Source organism: Montipora foliosa, chromosome 8 (assembly GCF_036669935.1).
Source record: "Montipora foliosa isolate CH-2021 chromosome 8, ASM3666993v2, whole genome shotgun sequence".
Lineage (NCBI taxonomy): Eukaryota > Metazoa > Cnidaria > Anthozoa > Scleractinia > Acroporidae > Montipora > Montipora foliosa.
Window position 1 is genome coordinate 24,556,064 of NC_090876.1, and position 23,700 is coordinate 24,579,763.

The 23,700-nt window shown below is 39.7% G+C and overlaps 3 protein-coding genes across 3 annotated transcripts in view; 1 reads left to right on the forward strand and 2 right to left on the reverse strand.

Annotated features, from left to right (window-relative positions):
* LOC137968417 (uncharacterized) lies at nucleotides 1-770 on the reverse strand. The gene is made up of 2 exons (XM_068814997.1): nucleotides 488-770; nucleotides 1-446 (listed from the first exon to the last, which is right to left on the reverse strand). The coding sequence occupies exons 1-2, from the start codon at nucleotides 768-770 to the stop codon at nucleotides 1-3; spliced, it is 729 nt and encodes a 242-aa protein (XP_068671098.1).
* Nucleotides 771-3,272: 2,502 nt separating this feature from the next.
* The window catches only part of LOC137968418 (EGF-like repeat and discoidin I-like domain-containing protein 3), a 23,976-nt gene continuing 3,548 nt past the window's right edge, over nucleotides 3,273-23,700 (reverse strand). Inside the window, exons 3-13 of the mRNA XM_068814999.1 lie at nucleotides 16,578-16,691; nucleotides 13,782-13,895; nucleotides 12,792-12,905; nucleotides 7,511-7,627; nucleotides 7,295-7,408; nucleotides 6,200-6,313; nucleotides 5,124-5,452; nucleotides 4,839-4,977; nucleotides 4,249-4,583; nucleotides 3,963-4,101; nucleotides 3,273-3,408 (exon numbers count right to left, since the gene is read on the reverse strand). Of these exons, the coding sequence (XP_068671100.1) occupies nucleotides 3,401-3,408; nucleotides 3,963-4,101; nucleotides 4,249-4,583; nucleotides 4,839-4,977; nucleotides 5,124-5,452; nucleotides 6,200-6,313; nucleotides 7,295-7,408; nucleotides 7,511-7,627; nucleotides 12,792-12,905; nucleotides 13,782-13,895; nucleotides 16,578-16,691 (1,637 nt within the window). The 3' untranslated portion in view covers nucleotides 3,273-3,400. The remainder of the gene's footprint in view (nucleotides 3,409-3,962; nucleotides 4,102-4,248; nucleotides 4,584-4,838; nucleotides 4,978-5,123; nucleotides 5,453-6,199; nucleotides 6,314-7,294; nucleotides 7,409-7,510; nucleotides 7,628-12,791; nucleotides 12,906-13,781; nucleotides 13,896-16,577; nucleotides 16,692-23,700) is intronic.
* LOC137967483 (uncharacterized) lies at nucleotides 16,873-18,516 on the forward strand. The gene is given in 4 exon segments (XM_068813998.1): nucleotides 16,873-16,908; nucleotides 16,911-17,060; nucleotides 17,148-17,266; nucleotides 17,724-18,516. Coding segments are annotated over 4 exon segments (1,098 nt in total).

Below are 23,700 nucleotides of genomic sequence, written 5' to 3' on the forward strand. Positions count from 1 at the left end.
TCACTTGACACAAGTGGCATCTTTGGCCGGGCAAACTTGGCGAAGGTGTCTCTCACGGCCACACCATCCACGAGATGGGGCAAACTTTGGAGGCTCTTTATTGGGCAGTTTTCTATTCCCGATTTTCCCGGGATTAACAAATTTAACCTTAACTGGTTTATTGTCTCCGCGGACGAGATCACGGTTTTGTGCTGTAGATTTTGCCTGATGGCTCATTTGAACAGCCCCTGCCAGTGTCAAGTTTGCTTTTGACTGGAGTCGATCGGAAAGTGAATCATCAACAACCCCTACGACGATTCGGTATCGAATCAGGGCATCTTTTAATGTACCGTAGTTGCAATTTTCTGCTAATCTGTAAAGATCCTGGATGAATGTGTCGACAGATTCTCCTGGTTTCTGAGACCGTTTGTTGAAGCGCGTATTCTCCACACTAACATTACGTCGTTCTTCAAAATAATCGTTCAGTGACTTTTTAATACCCTCATACGAGACGAGACAGTTCCTCCGTCTATTCGAAGCGTTTGGAGAATATCGTCGGCACTGTCACCCATAGCATAAAGGAGAATACTGACCTGCTCTGTTTCTGGTTTAGTGCTTAGCCCTGACGCTACTATGTACCGGTCGAATCGGCGCAGCCACTTTGGCCATGGATCGGCTGATCGCGGAGTACTCGCACTTTCAACCTTTCCAGGAAGAAGGATTTGCGTAGTCGTTTGGACTTGACTGATTGTCTCAGCGACCGGTGGGTTAGTTTCTTCGTCTCCTGACATAGTTTATTGTCTGTCCCAACCGTTGCCACCATGTAATAAACTTGGTCTTTAATTGCATGAAAACATGGAACATACGAAATGGCGGATCTCTCTGAGCACATGGCCCCTAAGACGCAAAGGAGCACTAGCAACAACTACAAGCCGGAAGTCGTTAAAATGAAAACCTAATACTACAACAACAACAGCCGTGATGGCGCAATAACATCTGATTCGAGAGGGCCCGATTTCAAACAGCGGACCAGGAAGTCCTCCGAAAAGGCAATTTCAAAAAAAGGTGCACTTTGTGACTACGAAAAAGAAAACAAAAAGAACAAGAAGAAAATTAACAGCCATCCAAGGCTAATAGCCCACTTTCGAAATATTAAAATTTAGTCCTAAACAAAAGGCATAATCTCAACTCATACGAATCCTGATATCTATTCCCCAGAGCCTCAATGATGCCTTTTGTTTAGGACTGCATATTAATATATCGAAAGTAGCCTATTGCCATATCAGACTAGGAACAAACAAAAAAATAAGATAGCACGCTATTTCATTTACTGGACTTTGTGGAAGAGAGGTTTAGCGCGCTTCCTTCTTGTGTTCAGATTTGATCAATTTGTTTCACGGACCAATGTTTGGCAACATCAAAACAAAGCTTCTCCTTATTCCCGACAAGGAAACTTCTAATATTGGCAGTTATCAGTTCGATTGCCCAATCACATTACTGCATTTTAAATGACGTCAAACCAAAATGCCGATCGCTTTACAGAAAGTCCAATGGAGACATGACGTTGTTTGCATCGATCTGCGTTCGCTAAGGCAATGAAACCTTGAACTCGTCTGTTTTTATTAGATAAGTCATGATTAAATGTTTTGCATTTTTGTTGACGTTCTGTTTTCACGTTTATTTTAAAGGTCATAGGAAAGACCCTCCATTACCTTTCGGTGTTGAAATTGTTCCCCGGATCCTAGTTTGCGGGGTTTAATTCAATTTTTCCGGGCTATGCGTGGTGGCCTCATGGTCAGTGTGCTCGACTCTGGATCGAGTGGTCCTGGTTCGGGTCCTGGCCGCGGATATTGTGTTGTGCTCTTGGGCAAGACACTTTACTCTCACGGTGCCTCTCTCCACCCAGGTGTATAAATGAGAACCGGCGAATTTAATGCTGGGGGTAACCCTGCGTTGGACTAGCATCCCATCCAGAGGGAGTAGAAATACTCCTAGTCGCTTCATGCTACCGGAGATAAGCGACGGCCTGGTCGGCCTTCTAGGCTCGTAGCAGACTTTACCTTTACCTTTTATGCACATTTGCATCTACGAAGAAGAAGAAGAAGAAGAAGAAGAAGAAGAAGAAGAAGGAGAGGAAGAAGAAGAAGAAGAAGAAGAAGAAGAAGAAGAAGAAGAAGAAGAAGAAGAAGGAAATAAAAAGAACTCGACTAATGCCTATCGCATCACAAGTAATGAAGGTTAGTCTACTGAAGGAAATGTTAGCGAAGGTTCGTTGACAAGGAATCTAAGCTTCGTGGAGAATTGTTACACTTTCAGATTACGAAAGGAATTAGTGGAGAGGTGATTTCAAATTTGATCCTAGGGGAACTCGAGCGGTAGGGACTGGATATTTCGTACAGCCAGGGTCAATGCTATAACGATGCCTAAACATGTCCTCCCAATCGCGAGAATTGCAAGGAAAACCGTAAGGCGTTGTTTTTACACTACAATCCTCATGTCCTTAATCTCGTTATAGCGAGGGCATGTAGTTTACCTCCGGTTAGTTCGCAACATGCAATATGGCTGATACTATAACGAAGTTGCAATTTTGGGTGGAGCACCACGAGGCATATGAAGGAGACTGTTCAATTACTCCATTAATAGTTTATGTATCCATGGAAATAACTCTAGGGCAGTTTCGGTCTAGGAAAAGCGGTTACACACAAAACACAAAAACGTCCTTTCCCGTGGGCAAACGCTATTTACCCATGTGTAAAAAAGCTAGTGTAACCACAACTGATGCTTGGCTGGTAGAAACGCCGAAACGTTGGGTTGTGGATAGAAATTTTCGCAAGTTTCATTCAACTAACCTTCAAACCTGACTAGCATCAAACCATTTCTGATTGTCTACTCGGTTGGAATATAAACCTAATAAGACCGAATTCTCCCTAGTCAGTAATCTAAAAATTACAAACTAAAATTCACATGTGCCAAGGGAGACACTGTGTGACAACGATTCTACTTGTGCTATTAGAAATCATCCCCTCTCTTCCCCAATCAGAGTCTTTTTTTGTTATCTATATAAAATATATTTAGGCGGATTTGGCCACCTTTATTTTTTTCCTCTGATGATCATGGAATGACAAAAGAAGCAGGAGTTTCTCTAAGTTGAAATTAAATGCTGAGCCCATTTCGGTTGTGCAAATAGAAATATTTGACCAACTGTCATGCAATGTTTTGTTTGCCACTTTATTATTCACCCGTAAAATAAGGTTCACTTCACATTTTCATTGAAGCGGATTTTTCCCGTGAACAACATTACACCTGCTAAAATGCATGGTCATTATTTTTATAATTATTACTAGCTTGTTTTCCCCGGCCATTTATGAGCCTTCTTCTCTTTCAACCCCTCCGTTCAAGATTTGAGTCGTCTCTGATTCGGTCAGTTAACTGCCAAAAACCAACAAAACAGCAAAAATCAAAAGCAAAATTAAAGTTAGCACTGTTAAAAAAAGACCTTTCCCAAAACGTGCGATAACCGTGGCTTCTAGATCACCAATTATACAATCTGATCAATATATATATATATATATATATATATATATTGCCGATGCCATATCCACATTGACATAAGCAAGTTTACCTTTAAACAATAAGCAAGTTCCATAAATATATCGGCAGAAGATCAAAATAATAAGGCTACCCTCAGAACGTCAGGCAGATTGTCAGTGTTTAGCGCTTAAGTTCGTCTTCTGAAAAAAAAACAATGCATCTATGCATGCTAAAACTCCGTTCGCATTGCAATATATACACTCCAAGTCTTGGGATTAATTCGAATGTATCTTGACATTATTCTTTTTTCCAGTGGATTATTTACCACGGAGTACTCGGCAAAGTCGGCCGTATTATGAGCATACAAGAATTTTGTTAAATTTAGGGCAGCCTTTGTAGGTAATCATTTCCAAATGGAAGAATATGTTTTTCGAAAAGAAATGATGGAGTACCTTTGCATCCAAAAAGTTCTAATCTTATGGATATATGATTATACCACTTTGTCGGTCTAATGCGGATGTATCTTGCTATGACTGCCTGAGGTAGTTCATGGTAAACAACTGTGTTGCGGTCAGTGTTTGCAGCAAACTCCTGAAAAAAGGATCAGCAAAAATATGCGAATTAGTAACGTTGGAACATGTAGAGAGAAGGATTTAGTGCTGGAAGAAGTTTCTTTTATGGAAAGCATGCCCACTGAAACAAGAGAGAGATACTTGGTTTTATCTTCCTTTGGCACACCTTGGCTTCAACTTGGCCTGGCTCTTTGTAGTACTCGAAGTCAACGCTATTGTTACTGTACTGCAACTTGTATTCAGTGACCCACTCGTCGTAATTAGCACCTCCTTGGCTGGCTATAGCTGTCAATCTAGTGTTCTGACTGCCCAGATCGATCTGCAGCCACTGGTTGTCAGTATTTGTGCGAGGTGACCATGATCCTGATTCGCCAGCAGCACCAGGATGGTGTAGTCTAGCCTGATGGCCCGCATGATTGGAGTTCCACTGTGAAGAAGCCGTGATTTTACTATCACGAATGCCATGATTTTCCATGCCAAGAGCATCGTGACATTCTGAAACTAAGCAACAATCAATTCTCTATCAAATGGAAAGACGTATTGTTTTAAGCCGCTAGCTTTGATATTCTTTTAAGACCAGGTATCTGCAAAGAATTTTGTTAGTGATAGCAGTTTTCGTGTCATTCGGTGACACAAATATTAGCGTATTGAGCTAAAACCGCAATGGTCAACTAAATATTGTCAAATTTAGGGCTCTCTATGTCGTTAGTCTTTTCTAAAGGAAGGATATGCTTCCTGTAAAGAAATAATGCGTACCTTTGCAGCCAAAAAGTTCTAATCTTATGGATATATGATTATGCCATTTTGTCGGTCTAATGCGGATGTATCTTGCTCTGACTGCCTGAGATAGTTCATGGTAAACAATTGTGTTGCGGTCAGTGTTTGCAGCAAACTCCTGAAAAAAGGATTATTAAAAGGATGTGAATTAGTAACGTTGGAACAACAGGGAGAAGGCTTTAAAGCTGAAAGACGTTTCTTCGATGGAAAGCATGCCCACTGGAAAAAGAGAGAGATACTTGGTTTTATCTTCCTTTGGCACACCTTGGCTTCAACTTGGCCTGGCTCTTTGTAGTACTCGAAGTCAACGCTATTGTTACTGTACTGCAACTTGTACTCAGTGACCCACTCGTCGTAATTAGCACCTCCTTGGCTGGCTATAGCTGCCAATTTATTTTTCTGACTGCCCAGATCGATCTGCAGCCACTGATTAGCGGTATTTGTGCGAGGTGACCATGATCCTGATTCGCCAGCAGCACCTGCATGATGTAGTCTAGCCTGATGACCAGCATGATTGGAGTTCCACTGTGAAGAAGCCGTGATTTTGCTATCAGGAATGTCATGATTCTCCATACCAAGAGCATTGCGACATTCTGAAAATTAGCAACAATTAATTTTTAATCAAATAGAGAGTCATGATATTTGAAGCCCGTTGCCTTTATATTGCTTTACGCGCTCTGATTAATTTAAACAGCGTGTTTTATGAGGGCACAGATACACGGCTGACAACAATAGCAGGATTTGAAAATAAAGTTTTCCGACATTTTTAACCGAATGCGTGATGAAATTAAGAAATTATATATTACAAAAAAATGAAAATAATTATAAATAAAGAATCCTCCAGCACGATCTATTCTCTTGTAAACACTTGGGCTGCAGCGGATAGAGCACTCAAGAAGTAGGAAAAACACTCGACTACATCTTGTGTTTTCCTTACAGTTCTTCCGTGCACTATCAACTTTCTACGTGCTTTACAACAGAACGTACGTGCTTTACAACAGAACGTGAGGCTACTTTATTTGTTAATTGGGACCACGCGTTTGTACAAGATTTCTTTAGTGATATTATTAAGAACCTACTGTTTATTACGAATGTACACGTGTTAGGTGGAATGTTAAAGACTTAAAGCTAGAGTATGGTACTTAAGGAAATGCTAGGCCTATTTTGTAAGGTAAGATGCATTTCATACGCACAGGTTTTTCCATTTTTACAAGGTGCTGATGATTTGCATTCGGCAACATCTGAAAAAAGGCAATGAATGCTCGGAAGTTTTAAGCGAACGCTCGCTTCCAATTTTACATAATGCAAGCACGAAGTTACTTCGCGCCCAGCCATTTCACCTTTCTCACAGAGGTTTCCTGTGAAGCCAGCATTGCAGGCGCATGTGTAATTTCCTTGCTCATTCACACACTTTCCTCCATTTTTACAAGGAGCTGACGTGCATTCGTCAATATCTTGAGAAGAGAAAGGAAACTTCTTAGTTAGTCTTTTAAAAAGTGTAACCATTCTCAGTTGTCTCTCCATTCACGTATAAAAGGAGATGTGATCAGCGATCTAGCGAAGTACAAAATGCAGCTCACGGTATTCCTCGCCTTGGCGTTCTCTCTTTCGCCAACCATCAAATTTCGTTCTTTTTCCTTTTGTATTTTCCCTGCCCCAAAGCCCTCCCTATTCCTCTTTAGAATATTCATCAACAGGACGAGACTTTCGTTGGCCAATCTCAAGTGAGCGTGAGAGAGAGAGAGAGAGAGAGAGAGAGAGAGAGAGAGAGAGAGAGAGAGAGAGAGAGAGAGAGAGAGAGAGAGAGAGAGAGAGAGAGAGAGCAAAATACACTAGCAATACTCTTGTACTCTATTCAATTTACTGTTCCCACAAATCGATCCGGTAAAACGAGAATTGCAGTTGCACGCCTAATTTCCACGCTCATTCACACATGTTTCTCCACTTTTAAATGGAGACGCTGACTTGCATTCGTCAATATCTCAGTCATAGCACCTGTCTCGCAGAGATTTCCAGTAAAACCAGGATTGCAGGTGCATGTGTAACTTCCTTGCTTGTTCACACACATTCCTTCATTTCTACATGGAGCTGATGTGCATTCCTGAATATCTTAAGAAGTAAAGAAGACTTCTTAACCTTGTGAAGTGAAGTCTTCAAAAAGTCTATGTTTCTTTCTACGACGAAACGCATTCAACCGCCCGCAAAGGCTAATAAACTTGTGGCCCTTGATCAGACCAAAACACGACATTTACACCGGGAACTCCGTACCCCGCTCCTTCCGAATGGTCTGTGGGATCTTTAAAGTCCCACAGAGTTTACAACAAAGGATTGTGAAACGAGGCCTACGGTTTATATTTATTATGCCAGAAGCCTTAAATAAGGCATTACTTTAATACTGCTCTTGCAGGGGTCTTTTTTGTAAGTAGTCAAAATACCTTTCTCGCAGAGTTTTCCGGTAAAGCCAGCACTGCAGGTGCATGTGTAAGTTCCATGTTCGTTATCACAAGTTCCTCCATTTTTGCAAGGATTTGATTTGCATTCGTCGATATCTAGGAAAGAAAACTAAGTTAAACGTTTTTTAATATTTCATTGGTGGGTTACTTTGGAAATATTTGTATACGAGGAAAGTGTTTTTAGTTTAATTACAGTACCCTTCTCACAAAGCTTTCCAGTAAAACCAGCATTGCAGTTGCACGTGTAACTTCCATGCTTGTTTACACACTTTCCTCCATTCTTACACGGAAAAGCTGATTTGCATTCGTCAATATCTTGAGAAACAAAAAAAGAAACTTTTTCAATATTAAAGAAGGCATTACTTTAGCACTACATTTGTACGGACGTTTTTTTGTTTTTTAATGCTAAGTGAGAATAAAGTTCTCGGAAAAATTTCCGGTAGAACCAGCATTGCAGGTGCAAGTGTAACTTCCTTGATTGTTGACACACATTCCTCCATTTTTACGAGGTACTGATTTGCATTCGTCAATATCTCGAGAAGGAAAAAAAAATCCTCAATATTAAATAAGGCATTACTTTAGCAATGTAGCATGGCTATGATTAGGACTGGACCTTAGGCTTAGTCCATCTTAGGCCATACGTGGGCAAGGCCACTTGAAGGTATCTCTGAAATGTTTGTTGTTGATAATTAAAAGCAATACTCTATTGCGGGTATTGTTTTTTGGGCGGCTCAGTCAAATTAGTTTTCCCGCAGAGATTTCTGGTAAAACCAGCTTCACAGGTACATGTGTAACTTCCTTGCTTGTTCACACACAATCCTCTCTTCGGTTTACATGGTGATGATTTGCAGTCACCAATGTCTGTAAAAGACAACGGAATCTTTTAAATTATCACTAACGCATTTGCCATCACTTTATACAAGTAGGGAATTCTTTGCCTCATCCAGCTCACGGTCAATATTGGATGCTGAAAACTCGCGTAAAATTGTTTTGATTCGAGTAAGGCCAGTACTACTGTCTTGTTAAAAAAAAAAAAAGAAAATTAAGAGCTTCTGCCTGAGAGACCGGGGCAGACTTGGAAATGAAGGTCGGCCGATTTCGCTTAAAATTGGTACACAAAGTACTTATGTCGACTTATGTAATATGCCAAAGTTTCAGCTTCAACGACTTTTTTTTAGCCGAGTTCTGGATATCAGCCCCTCAGGGGTCCCCAGAGGCTGATTTTCAGTGCAATTTTGGCCACTTTTAAATCTCTCTTTTTAGCAACAGGAAATTAATTTCAGGCAAAAACAAAACCATCTTTGTAAAGCCCTATCCTCAGGCTTTTATGGGTGAGAACATTAGCTCATGGAAATTTTTCGCTAGCCTGTGGCTGTTATCACAACTTGGTCATATTTGAAGCATATGGGAAGCAACCGGAAATGGCCTGTCTTTCAGACCAAATATTTTCCATGCCCATGTTTTATATCTTGAGGTCTTAGTATCCCTGCAAAGTTCAGCCCTTAGTTTAGTAATAACAAGAAAAAAATACTAAGGTTGAGGCTTTTTACTAAGAAAAAAACTTACGAGAAGATGGCTAACCAGGCCACTTCCGGTTAAAGTTTCAACAAAGCGTGCCTGCAAAAACAGTCATTTAATTTCGATTATCTTTTTTCCTTCCAAGTTATGGTAAAAAGAGACTCTGAAGTTAATTGTCACCGAAAAGACTTTCCGTTAGTAAGAAATTTTTATGTGATTGTTTTAGGACCGATCAGATAGTGGTCCGACAGCGGTTATAAATTTCCTTTGAAGAAGTCTTGAAAATTACGGACAATAGAGCCGCTGCGAAAACTCTTTATTTACCTAACAACACATCTCTTGCCGGTAAATCACAATGCAAAATTGCATCTTTTTCGTCCAAACTGCAATGTTAAGTTTATCTCCTTTGTGCAACTCGTTCAACGTATCACGTCTGTGGCCCGTAGTAATAAAGCGCTAATTAAATCAGGATAAAAGCAAGCTTTGTGGTTCCATTCAGTAGTACTATAACCCACCTGTTTGGGCTTTAATATTTTCTGAAGAAAAAAGGACTTATCGGTCTCTTTAAATGCAACCACAACATCTGTCGTGACACTACTTGAGAATCGTTTTGAACTTGTATGAGAACCTCAATGGCATGATTTGTTTACTGAATATTTATTCATACCCAGTGCCCCAGTGTAAATGGCTCACATATGTTGTATATGATTGATAAGGACGTCCAACACGGTCCGTTTCCGCCGCCAATCCGCTAAATTGCTAGAAGATTACTCACGGGCACTCTTTCCCTTTCTCTATCAGTATTTTCCTTTTGTTGCTTTCTCAAACAGCACAGATCCATGGTGGCATCCATACTGCATATATATCCAAAGATAGGACAGGGGTGGAGTGGGTTATCCTTCCGGCAAAGACTACTGTTTTGGCAACTTGGGAAATAAAATATTTCAGCTTTCTTGGAGCCCTTTCAAAAGAAAGTGGACACCTTGCCGGTTGCTTTGTTTATTTGCGAGAAAAGAAACTATCTGCGATCTATTATTCTTTTGAAAGTGCTGGCCATTTATTTCTTCCCCGATACATTTTGTTGATTTAGGACAGATTAAAGTCCACATTACATTCGTATTCTACACAAAAAGGAACTGGCATAGCGCGTTAGCGGGCTGGACTCTGGATCGGGCGGTCCTGGTTACTAGGGCGTTGACATGTCGTCTTGGGAAGGCAATTTTCTTTAACAGTGCCTCTCTCCACCCAGATGTATAAATGGGCACCAGTGATTATTGTCCTGTCCAGGAAAGAAGAGCAGTAACCAATTTAAGCTCCAGCAGGTACGAGCGGGCACTAGGCCTTGTGACGACTTACCTTATCACCTACAGCATGCATAATGGCCCTCCAGGGCGATTACCGCCTAGGTTGCTTCTTATTACCGAAACCAGAGTTAAGGGTCAGCAATTCAGTGTGAGTCCATAAAGACTTACTTTTTCATGTGATCTACAGCTACGGGTGCCATAAAAAACCCCCAAGTCCTTAAGGGCTCCAAGAAAGCTGAAATATTTTATTTCCCAAGTTGTCAAAACAGTAGTCTTTGCCGGAAGGATAACCCACTCCACCCCTGTCCTATCTTTGGATATATATGCAGTATGGATGCCACCATGAATCTGTGCTGTTTGAGAAAGCAACAAAAGGAAAATACTGATAGAGAAAGGGAAAGAGTGCCCGTGAGTAATCGTCTAGCAATTTAGCTGATTGGCGGCGAAAATGGACCGTGTTGGACGTCCTTATCAATCATTTACAACATACGTGAGCAATTTCCACTGGGGCACTGGGTATGAATAAATATTCAGTAAACAAATCATGCCATTGAGGTTCTCATACAAGTTCTACCATAATCATTATCTGCAATATCAAGGAGACGAATCTGCACGAGAAAAAAACTGAATTCCAAGTCAGTCATAGCCAGCAAACTACAATGACCTCGTCACGTACGGTAATAATCGACCTGTGTATATCTAACTCGCAAACGACGCACTTGCGACCAATTTATCGCTGGGGCAAAAGTTTCTAATGTTACCTCACTTTTAAGGGATTGTAGGAAAGGGGCATGTCTGTAAAAGTGAAGCCAGGTAAACGTTTTTTGTAAGTGAATTTTTCCAGACACTTTGCAAATAGACTGGAAGAGTGACTGCAATTTGTGTTAGACGATTAGCTTTAATTATATTCGAAATTTCTTAAAGGTTCAAAACGATTCAGAAGTAGTGTCACGACAGATGTGGTTGCATTTAAAGAGACCGATAAGTTCTTTTTTCTTGAGAAAATATTAAAGCCAAAACAGGTGGGTTATAGTACTACTGAATGGAACTACAAAGCTTGCTTATATCGTGATTTTATTAGCGCTTCATTACTACGGGCCATAGACGTGATATGTTGAACGAGTTGAACAAAGGAGATAAAACTTAACATTGCAGATTGGACGAAAAAGATGCAATTTTGCATTGTGATTTACCGGCAAGAGATGTGTTGTTAGGTAAATAAAGAGTTTTCGCAGCGGCTCTATTGTCCGTAATTTTCAAGACTTCTTCAAAGGAAATTTATAACCGCTGTCGGACCACTATCTGATCGGTCCTAAAACAATCACATAAAAATTTCTTACTAACGGCAAGTCTTTTCGGTGACAATTAACTTCAGAGTCTCTTTTTACCATAACTTGGAAGGAAAAAAAATAATGCAAATTAAATGGCTGATTTTTGCAGGCACGTTTTGTTGAAACTTTAACCGGAAGTGGCCTGGTTAGCCATCTTCTCGTAAGTTTTTTTCTTAGTAAAAAGCCTCAACCTTAGTATTTTTTTCTTGTTATTACTAAACTAAGGGCTGAACTTTGCAGGGATACTAAGACCTCAAGATATAAAACATGGGCATGGAAAATATTTGGTCTGAAAAACAGGCCATTTCCGGTTGCTTCCCATATGCTTCAAATCTGACCAAGTTGTGATAACAGCCACAGGCTAGCGAAAAATTTCCATGAGCTAATGTTCTCACCCATAAAAGCCTGAGGATAGGGCTTTACAAAGATGGTTTTGTTTTTGCCTGAAATTAATTTCCTGTTGCTAAAAGAGAGATTTAAAAGTGGCCAAAATTGCACTGAAAATCAGCCTCTGGGGACCCCTGAGGGGCTGATATCCAGAACTCGGCTAAAAAGAAGTCGTTGAAGCTGAAACTTTGGCATATTACATAAGTCGACATAAGTACTTTGTGTACCAATTTCAAGCGAAATCGGCCGACCTTCATTTCCAAGTCTGCCCCGCTCTCTTAGGCAGAAGCTCTTAAAAGACTGAAAGATCCGAGCTTTCGCCGATCCATCGCATCGTCAAAGATGATAAAAATATTCGGCTTAGACCTTACATACTAAGTAATAGAATAAAAACGTGTGACAAAAGTAGGAATGAGTAAGAAGTGCGTGGAAATGTATGTCATGAAATACGAATACTAAGGTATGAATAAAATGATCTTATGAGGGGCTCTCATGGCATTAAAACAGTCTCTAGTACCTTCAGAGTAAAAGGTCTGCGAATGCGATGCATTCTTCTCTGGAGTTGTGCGTAGGTTTGTAAAATGCTTCAAATAGGCGCAAATTTACCGGGTCGTTTTCTAGCGTAATGGTCTTGATTTCAATCCTTTTGTAGTCTTTATTTTGGCTAAAGTCCTTTTTTTTTTACCAAGGGTTGCCCTTAACAGCCATAGACTAATGACCTTGTGCCCCTCGATCAGACCTGACCATGACACCGGGAAATCCGTGACCCTGCTCCTTTTGAATAGTCTGTGGGGTCTTTAACGTCCCATAGAGTTTATGAAAAAATATTGCGAGACGGGGCTTACGGTTTACAGCTAATATCCGAGAAGCCTTAAATAAAGCATTACTTTAATAATACTCTTGCAAGGGTCTTACTTTTTTTGTGCGTAGTCATAATACCTTTCTCGCAGAGTTTTCCGGTAAAGCCAGCATTGCAGGTGCATGTGTAAGTCCCCTGTTCGTTATCACAAGTTCCTCCATTTTTGCAAGGATCAGATTTGCATTCGTCGATATCTAGGAAAGAAAACTAAGTTAAACGTTTTTAATATTTCATTGGTGGGTTACTTTTGAAGTATTTGTATACGAGGAAAGATACAGCACCCTTCTCACAAAGCTTTCCAGTAAAACCAACATTGTAGTTGCACGTGTAACCTCCATGCTTGTTCACACAATTTCCTCCATTTTTATACGGAGAAGCTGATTTGCATTCGTCAATATCTTGAGAAGGGGAAAAAAGCCTTTTCAATATTAAATAAGGCATTACATTAGCTCTACACTTGCATAAGGTAAAGTCGGCCACGAGCCTAGAAGGCCCAATCAGGCCGGTGCTTATCTCCGGTTTCTGTGGCATAAGGCGACTAGGAGTATTTCTACTCCCCCCTGGGATGGGATACCAGTCCGTCGCAGGGTTACCCCCAGCATTAGATTCGCCGGTACCCATTTATACACCTGGGTGGAGAGAGTCACCGTGAAAGTAAAGTGTTTTGCCAAAGAACACAGCACAATGTCCCCGGCCATGACACGAACCCGGACCACTCGATCCAGAGTCGAGCGCACTAACCATAAGGCCATGAGCATTGCAGGTGCGTGTGTAGCTTCCTTGCTTGTTCATACCCATTCCTCCATTCTTACAAGGAGCTGATTTGCATTCGTCGATATCTAGAGGAGGAAACGGAGAGTTCCTTACCTTAAAAGGAAGGAATACTTTAGCAGTTCGTTCAGTGGATGGGCGCTTTTTGTGTTTTGTCATGCATTTCAGTTGCATGTGTAGATCCCCTGTTCGTACCCATCTTTCACATTTAGAAACGGGGGAATAATTTTAATATTTCTTTAATACTTTTCTTTAGCAGTATTTTTATGGGAGGAAAGCATTTTGTGTTGTCACATTACCTTTCTCACAAAGCTTTCCGGTAAAACCAGCATTGCACTCGCAAGTGAAATTTCCCTTGCCATTCTCACAGATTCCTCCATTTTTACAAGGTGGTGATTTGCATTCATCAACGTCTGAAAAAGACATTAATCTTCCAAATAGCACTAACATATTCTCTATCCCCTTGTGGAAGCAGAGTACTGTTTTGCTAAGGATTCTTAAAAATCGTTTTTTAGTAATCAGTAATGGAATTTATTGCCAAAAACACGGGGTTATAAAATATTTGTGTTGATTTGACTTTTCAGCAGATAATGAATTACATTAAGACACCCAAGTAATAAAAATAATACCAAGGACAATGAAGTCTTGTACATTCGATTGCAATTCTGATCTCTTGATATCTTCTAGGTATAAGGCTAATAGTAACATCTCATGTAGCTATAGGTTTTTACTTCTGAGGACTCATGAAAGTGATGGGTGGTTGGCTGGGTACGTAGACTTGACCTTAGCAGGCAGTGATCTATGTGTAGAGGGCGGGGATTTAATTTTTGATAGAAGCTACGTACAAGCTTAATGGTTTTTTTCTAAAACTTGTTTGGTTTTTACAGATGACTTACCAAAGGTGAACGTATGCTAATATTTGTGCTCCAGTTCCAAGAGGTGAGAATGACAATTCAGATTAGTCCCCAGCTCTTGTGGATGACTACCTACGTTGGCTCTTTGCAAAATTGGTTGGTTACATTTTATTGAAGGGGCACAAGTTGCCCCAGAAGCTTCAGAATATGTTGTAGCGTAGCATGTGGCGAGGTCCAACTCCAGCCCGAAAGTGAATCATTTTTCAAAGTCTCTTTAATTAGAACAAACATTTAGCACTTCAAAAACCAATGGGTTAACAACCATTTAATTTATTTCATTCATATTAAGTGCAAAACAGATAGACCTTGAACGGCTGGGAACCTCCATATAAAAATATCAGGAACAAATCAGCAGCTATTTTCATTCTTTATAAATGGTGCTAAAATATGGAATGGCATCCCTTCTGAACTTCGTGAGCTTAGGAAAGCACCCTTCAAACGTAAATTACATGATTTGCTTCTACAGATTCTTGGAACTGAGGAGATGAATGTTGAACCCCTAAGTCTTAATCTTTATCATTCTTTAATGTTGTAATTGATAGTTTGTTTTCCAGTTCTTCTTCTTTTTCTTTAATATTATATATCTATATTCGTTAATGTTGTTGTATATACATTTTCTGTTGTTGTACATATATTTTCTGTTCGTTGGTCGTTTTTTTGTAAACCCTTTAAACATCCAGTCTAAAATGAAGTAGCACGCTTAGAATAGCTATGCTAATTGCGGACTACTGTGGTCTCTGTATTTGCTTATAAAATAAAGTGCGTGTTGTTGTTGTTGTTGTTGTCGTTGTTGCGTTTTTTTAGGCATGTAGATCATAAGAGCCACAGGGCCAATGAGTATGTGTGGCGCAATTAAGGACGGTACACACTAATTTAAAAGTACTTTTGCCCCGAATTATGATTATGCAGGGAATGCAGATCTTAGCAAGTGCTATTGAAATCCAAAAAGAAAATTGGGGGTTACCACGTATTTTTCAAAGATAATTCATAAACAATATTTGTAAAAATCTACAAAATATAAAGCAATGTATGGCGTTCTTTCTCAAATTGAAGCTTAATTATTGCGAAAGAATGCATGGTTACCCCCAATTTTCTTTTTGTATACAAAAGTACTTACTAAGATCTACTTTCCCTGCATAGTTTTAAACCGCGCAGAAATATCCCTGTATGAGTAAGCATCACCGGAATCCTGAGTATCTGGAGATGCTCAGACCGTATGCGCAATAACAATAGTAGGCACCGTCCACCGACGTCGATTTATTTTGCGATTTTCCCTTATACAATGATCGCATGAGCCAATTAAAGAAGGCAAACTCTGAGAAATACTTCTACAAAACGAATGTGAGAAAATCATATATTCCCTTTTTTCTAAGACCGTAATCTTCTGACATCTAACGCTAACTGGCATTTGGCTATGTTGTTTCCTAAGTTAAGCCCTTTTGGACTTTTTCTCTTGGGTGGTCGACCTCCCAGAAGTTATCGACTGCTCAGAGAAAGTCATTCGAGGAATTTATATCGTTAAATCCCTCACAAATAGTCCTAATTTTAATTCATCAGTCCCTCTCTTTCCTGCTACATACGATCAAGTCTTCCCCAGGCTTTCAGTCAGTTTAATGTTTATTGGGTTACTTTAAATATCAAAGCAAGATTCCCTTATCTCAAGCGCCAGATCAAGATACTTGTCATTTTCCGTCTGTTTGATGTTCACTTCATATCCGCGGGCTCCCATTATCGATTACAAAGTAAAAAAAAAAAGGTTTTCTGGATCGTCAACCGCTATTTCTTGCTCGTTTGTATTAAAGAATTTCTGAAGAAAATTGTCGTTTTTTTGTAGCTAATATACTTGAATGTTTGTTCATTCTGTCTTTAGTTATGCTTACTGATGATCGTTACACGATTAAAAACTACTTGTTTTGCAAATTATATAAATCGTAATTTGTGCTTGCCAGAAGAACATTATCAATGTTTTACATGTTACCCTTTGTTCGCCTTATATCTCCTTTCTACTCTACATTTTGAGAACATTTGATCTTTCGATCAAAAAAATTTATTCGAATTCCCTCTTAATCTACTACATTTTGTGCCATGTAGGAATCTCTAACTCAGTCGCATGATAGTTGCTAAAATTCTTGTTTTGAAACTCTTCTTAGTGTGTTAAAAGACGTTTAAATTATATCAAACCTTCGTCACAATCTTTTCCCTTCCATCCAGCGGGGCAAGGCTGACAGCTGTACCCATCCTTAGTAATCTTGCAATTGGCTCCATTCTTGCAGGGTGACCTCGCACATCCATCAACTTAAAAATACAACAATCGACTGGACAATAGACCTTTTTACCCATACGGCAGCCATTTTGAATAAATTAAATTTACAGAATATTATGGGATTCCCAGGGGGCAAAATTAGTTGAAATGTAAACTCCGCATGCACGAACTGTATGTTATCGAGTCTTTTCGGTCATCTCAAAAGATATACAAATGGGGAAAGGCGATCGTTGTGCGGTATTTGGGTGTATTAAAATAATGATCGTAGATATCCGGAAAAATATGTGATGAAAGAACATACAAGTTTCTTCGGAGGAAAACCTCAAATACGTTTCTGGTCCTGCAAGGATCCGAAGAGGTTCACAGTTTGGACCAAACGACTTCGAAGAAAATATTTTAAGGTAAGCAAAGATACCAAAGTTTTCTCAAATCATTTTGAATTTGGAAAACCAACTGACAGTTATCCGGATCCATCACTTTTTCTGAAGGGTTACGATAAAAAATGTGTTACACGCAAGAGGAAAGCTCCGATGGTGAGGCCAACATTACAGCCGAAACCTCTAAAGGTGAAGAAAATTAAAGAATCGTTTAATGAAAAGGAGGAAGAGTAGAATGATGTAATTCCTGACTTAGAGCCTGAACAGAACGTTGAGGGTGGTGAAGCCATTCATATTTCAGACACTGATTTAATATCAGGGGAAACTTCAGAGGATTTTTCAGCCTCTGTCAGGCGAGATAAACTGGAAGGGATTAACATCTTAACGAAAAGGGAAATAACTGTTAACTGTTGCAAGGATGAAAAATGCAATGGTAGGAAAGTAGGGCAGCAATCTAATACTAAAGCCAGAGGGAACCCAAAATGTACTTAAAAAACTCACCCTGAATTTAGCATAAACAAAATAAAACACTGTGATGACCAAATGAAACTTTATACTGGCTGCACTAATCATAACATATTTTTATTTATTTTTAACAAAGTAAAGGGTAAATTGGGAAAGCTGTGTTTCCACAAAGGGAAGGTAACAAGAAATGATATTTCTGAAACAAGAAAATTATCAGAAAAGCCCAACCAAACCAGGATGTAGAAAAAAAAACCAAGGTCCACGCTGTGAAATAAATGCTGAAAATCAGATGCTGATGACCCTGATGAAGTTAAGGTTGAATTTGCACACTAATGATTTAGCTTTTAGGTTTAGTGTCAGTGTGCCATCTGTTTCCTGTATTATTTCAACCTGGATGGGATTTCTTGGAAGGGAATTTGAACCCCTTTTTTACTGTCCTACTGAGGATGAAACACTTTCTTACACTCCAAAGTGTTTTGTTGGAAATTTAAAAAAGGTTGAAGGTATTATCGACTGCACTGAACAACATATTGCAAAGCCCTCAAATGCAAAACTGCAATATCAGACTTACAGCATATATAAAAGTGCAAATACTCTTAAAAAACTGATTGTTTGCACTAAGGCAGGCTCAATAAGTTACATATCAGATGCATATGGAGGGTCAGCTTCAGATCGTTTTATTACCGAAGACTTTGGTGTTGTAAGGAAATTCAGTAGGGGAATGGTTGCTTTGGTTCACCGGGGCTTTAATGTGCAAGATTTATTTTTGAAACATCATGTAACAGTGGCCGTGCCTCCTTTTACAAAAGGTAAAAAACAGTTTACCAAGCTTCAAGTTGAAAAGGCAAAAACAATTTCTCGGGCTCGCATTCAAATTGAAAGGGCAATTGGTCGTCTTAAAGAGTTTAAATTGTTACAACATGAACTGCCATTGAACATGCTTGACTTAGCTGACCATATTTGGGTCACTGCTGCAGCAATCACAAACCTGCAGCCACCTCTTGTCAATGAATAAGTCAGTTTTTGTCATCCATATTTGATGCCATTTGAATTTATATGTCATAAGAAGCACAAGTGGAAGCATCAATTTTGTCTTTAAGAATTGATTTCACAATCACTTTAGACAACATTTCCTTAGTGAAAAGCTCAGGACATATGTAATTATTCAAGAAATGTTAAAATTTTGCCACATTTCCTGAGTAATTAAAATTAAAATTAATCTTCTATGTGAATGTGTCCTTTGTAGTGTATACTAAAAAGTACTCTTCTTTTGTTTCACACACAAACATCTGATGTTGCACTTGAGCAAAATATCTATGTTTTCTGTTCAGTTCAACATTTGTCTCCTCTCCCCTGGTGTTGGATGCAACCAAGCAGCTTCCTTTCTCCCGAATGTACTCTGACATTGGCTTGCCTCTATGTGTTCAGGGGCACTTGCACTCAAACAGGGTCACATATGCAGACACCATCAGGACTTGCTGCTATATAGGGGTAGTTCACTGAGATTACTAGACCAGTACTAGACTAGTACAGATAAAGTTCTTATGTTTTGTTAAATATGTTGCGAGCAACTGGCTCTGTCTGTGTACCCCACTTAATTGATTTACTCTTAACCTCAGGAAGGTAGCCGCAGATCTCTGCGCAAAGATTTTCAGCAGCAGTTTCATTTCTAACTGCCATGTCTGAGTCATACTTAACAATAACATCATGCGCTTTTGAAACAGTAATTCTTCCAATTCTGTACTCTTTCCATTTACAGTCTTTAGATTACCCTGTTGTTGACTTTCTAACAAAAGCAGCTTCCTCTTGTGTTATATTCGTTGCCTCTTTAAGAGCAGTGCACTTTTCTTGAAGACTGGCATCTGGAAATTTCTTGTTTATCTTTTCTACTATTTCTGGAAGTGTTGGTGGCAAATTTACAGAGCCAGTTGCTTCAGTTTCTTGCACTTTCTTGGCCACATAATCAGTCTTGATGAAGCATAACAGTGCAGATTTAGTGCAGATTTACCACTAAATGCCTCAGCTAATTTCTCTCAATCTTCATTGCCAAAATGTGAAGACCTGTCACCAGGTGCTCTTGGGTCAAATAAGCTTCTGCTTAGACGCTTCCCATGTTCGGGAGTTTCAAAACCAGATTTAGCCTTGTTAATTCTCATATTTTTAGTCTTGTCAGGATGGTGAATTTTTTTTCGCTTACTTGTCTTTTTTCCCCATTGTTGTGGGATGGAGGTACAGGTCGTATTGTTTCCTACTCTCACCTCGTATTCTATGTAATGTAATAAAGCAGATACATGTTTACAGCTCTCTCCATACCCGGTCAAGCACCCACATTCCCTGTATGTATATCCCCATTACTGGCAAACCCACACACTGTAGGGACTTCCTCCAATTCTCGTTTGGGGAACAACTTTTCCACGAACGTAACAAAACGTCAGGCAGAGTTAACTGAATAGAGTGTAATGTGAAGTGCTAGATTTCAATCCCATATGAACCATGTGAGCGTTAGCCCTACAGATGGAAATGGGCCCACACAAGGACAGAGAAAAACTCTGACCAGGGTGGGAATCGAACCGGGAATCGCGATTGAAATCTAGCACTTCATATTACACTCTATTCAGTTAAGAATAGAGCGGCGGAGATCTAACTCGAAGGTCGTGGGTTCGATTCCCACCCTGGTCAGAGTTTTTCTCTGTCCTTGTGTGGGCCCATTTCCATCTGTAGGGCTAACGCTCACATGGTTCATATGGGATTGAAATCTAGCACTTCACATTACACTCTATTCAGTTAACTCTGTTTAAAATATAAGTGCTACACGGCCAACGTTTGTATAAACGTAACCTTTCCTTGTACTTGTACATGTTCATTGCCGTGACTTTAACATCTTCACTTCCCACGGCCTGCTCCCGTCTGACCTTGTAGCTCAGTCGGTAGAGCGGCGGAGATCTAACCCGAAGGTCGTGGGTTCGATTCCCACCCTGGTCAGAGTTTTTCTCTGTCCTTGTGTGGGCCCATTTCCATCTGTAGGGCTAACGCTCACATGGTTCATATGGGATTGAAATCTAGCACTTCACATTACACTCTATTCAGTTAACTCTGTTTAAAATATAAGTGCTACACGGCCAACGTTTGTATAAACGTAACCTTTCCTTGTACTTTTACATGTTCATTGCCGTGACTTTAACATCTTCACTTCCCACGGCCTGCTACCGTCTGACCTTGTAGCTCAGTCGGTAGAGCGGCGGAGATCTAACCCGAAGGTCGTGGGTTCGATTCCCACCCTGGTCAGAGTTTTTCTCTGTCCTTGTGTGGGCCCATTTCCATCTGTAGGGCTAACGCTCACATGGTTCATATGGGATTGAAATCTAAAACTTCAGGCAGTCTGATATGTTATTATAATCAACATCACTAACGTGTCCGCTTTCACAGAGATTTTTCCCTTCTTTCTGTCGTTGTTTTTCGACAGGTAAGCCTCTAGATCGGTCATCATCATATCAGGGAAATAATAACTTCCCTATACTCAATTTCCCAGGTTCTCCGGGAAAGGAAGCGCGATGCCGTCGATAAAAAGTTTTTCCTTTCTTCTTGCAGCAATTTGGGCGTCTTCTTGTTCTTTAGTGCTACATAAAGGTAAATGTAGCGGGAAGCATAGAAAACGTTTGTTGCCAACTCGCGTTTACGAGTATCACCGGCCATAACAATTCAACAATTTTTGAAATATGTTCGCAATTTCTCGACGTTCCACACATTCAACTCCTCTCTACTGAACTCCTTTGTGTTTTCATCTTGTTGATCAGCCATGACTTACCGTTGGACTAAAAACGTAAACAGTTTTATCGCACAACTTATATACATGTCACGCACAGCGATGCAAGTTTGTTTGCCTCGTGCAAATCCCATAATATTCTGTAAATTTAAATTATTCAAAATGGCAGCCGTATAGGTAAAAAGGTCTATTACCTCGAATTTTACTTTAAATTGGTGAAGTTCAAACTGTTTATGAACGGATAGTAAATAAATGACCAGTGAAACTGCACCGTTAACTCTCTGTCAAAGATATTGAAGGGTTTTACTGATGAAAACGTTATCTAGACGTTATTGAATAATAGCGGAGCTCCGCGCGCATTCTTTCTCTGAGATTGTTGTTAACTTGAATGTATTCACATTATGGATTACAAATCACAAATGTTTTACCTGGTAATGTAATTTTTGGAATGAATTTATATATGAATCAGTGTCAATCCCCTTTTTAGTATACTATTATTAGTTGACTATATACCATTTATCTATAGTGGTGGTATAATGCATATAACTACGTTATCTGTAATAATTTCGTTTTTTTTTTCTCTCCTGAAGCTGTTTATACAAATGTCAATAGTACTTCGCCTGACATGAGTAAATTTTGTACCAACAAAACGTGTAAGTGCATTGTAAGCAATTAAAAACTAAACGATTTAACTACGAATCACTGTCAATCTCCACATTTTTGTGCAAAATTTGTATTTGATGTATCCACAATGACTGGATAGCATTGAGGGGACGTCCTATGATTTTTCTTTCAACAAAGAACTAGCTCGAAGTTAAGGATTTTTATAGGACAATAGGCTCACTTTGCTGGTCGCTTGCGCGCTCCTTGCCTTTTTAAAATTTAAACTGTTTAACTCAAATTATTCTTCTGATATCTGTGTGTCGGCCGTTAAAGGCGATTCCCGTATCACGAATTATTTTTCTAAGAATTGGCCACGAGAACGCATGAGCTGCTGACTTGAATTTCGTTCTCAGAGTTAGAATTACTTGTGCGCGTCATTTCATCAACTTGCGACTTTCGCAGCTTAGGCCATTGAAAAAAGCTTAAATTTAATGCTTTTTCATTGGTTTAATTTTCAGACGTGAAAGTTTGCCCAGTCAAAGACACAATAGGGCAGAGTGAGATGATATCATAACAAGATTTGGAGCCATTTTGTAGACAACACCGTATTTCACGAAACCTGCTGTGTTGAACGTTGCCACTTTAAATGACAATTTCTTTACACAAATATTTTCTTTGGTTGTTGGGCTTACTGCAGCAAGCGGGAATTCCTGTATCACGGCCTATGACAAACCTCTCCAAAAAAGGGAATTAAACTTTTATTTTGTGCCAAGCAAATTTAAATAATCTGGAGCACTCGTAAATTTCGTCCCCAGAACAATTTCCGACTCTACTCGACCATGTTTTCAAAATGTCAAGGTTAGGAAGCTTTAAAGCGAATTGAGATGTTCTTCACCAGTGGCCTGTCATTTTCCGACTCCATCTTGTTAGCTGATTTATCGTTGTCCTCGCTTCAAACGCCAGTTTAGCCATATTTTTTAATGTAAACTCACATTTCAATTTAAATCCGACTTACTTTATTATTAAATAGCACTCCATTCTGAGTTGAAGTCTCTTAAATAAGGAAAACAACGCCAGGAAGGCAAAACTATCCTCTGCTCCTGCAAGTTCTGAAGTTCATCGCCACACTTTTGACTCGCCATCTTCGTTTCATTTGTGATCCTTCGCCTTATTTCCCGTTGTATTCAACCAGTATCAGTCATAAAGATAAGGTAATGCCCAAGTCTTTCAAATGATTCATCATCATTGTGTGCCGTCCTTTTGGAAACATGCGATGAATATTAACAACGCCAAACCTACAACCGCCATTTCTCATGCTCCCGCGTTTCGAAAGAATTTTACTGAATTTCAAGGAATTTTCGGGGTGATGGGGCGCATGCGCAACATTAGTCTCCTCTGATCAATTGACAACAGTGAAAACAAGGTATCCGCTGACCAGTATCACGTGACCATATCGCGGGCGCAAGCTTAAAGCTTATCGAGGTCAGCTGTTTTTTTGTAGTTGCCGCTGACCAGTTTTTTCAATTGGATTGCAGGCTCAACTCAGGTTAACTCACTTAAACTTAAACGAGGCTTCATTTTTCACTTCCTTTCTGTGGCTCGACGCGGCTACACGGCCATACTACATCAACTATAGTTCTTATACAGTCAACTCTTTTCGTGTTCAGGTGGAAAACTGTTTGGAAGATGCTTTCTTTTTCCATTTTTTGCTGGTTCCAATCCAGTTTGACATATCATGATATCTGTGGTCAACAGTGGTGGCTTGGCAATTATTCACGTCAAACATCGGAGGGATGTAAACTTGAAGCTAAGTGTTTATTTTTAATTTGCCTA

What these genes read in the sequence shown, in the direction of transcription:
- LOC137968417 (XM_068814997.1), bottom strand. Translation starts at nt 770, where the DNA reads ATGTCAGGAGACGAAGAAACTAACCCACCGGTCGCTGAGACAATCAGT. An exon ending in CGGAGGAACTGTCTCGTCTC is followed by an intron (nt 447 to 487) that starts GTATGAGGGTAT and finishes ATTATTTTGAAG; the next exon opens with AACGACGTAATGTTAGTGTG.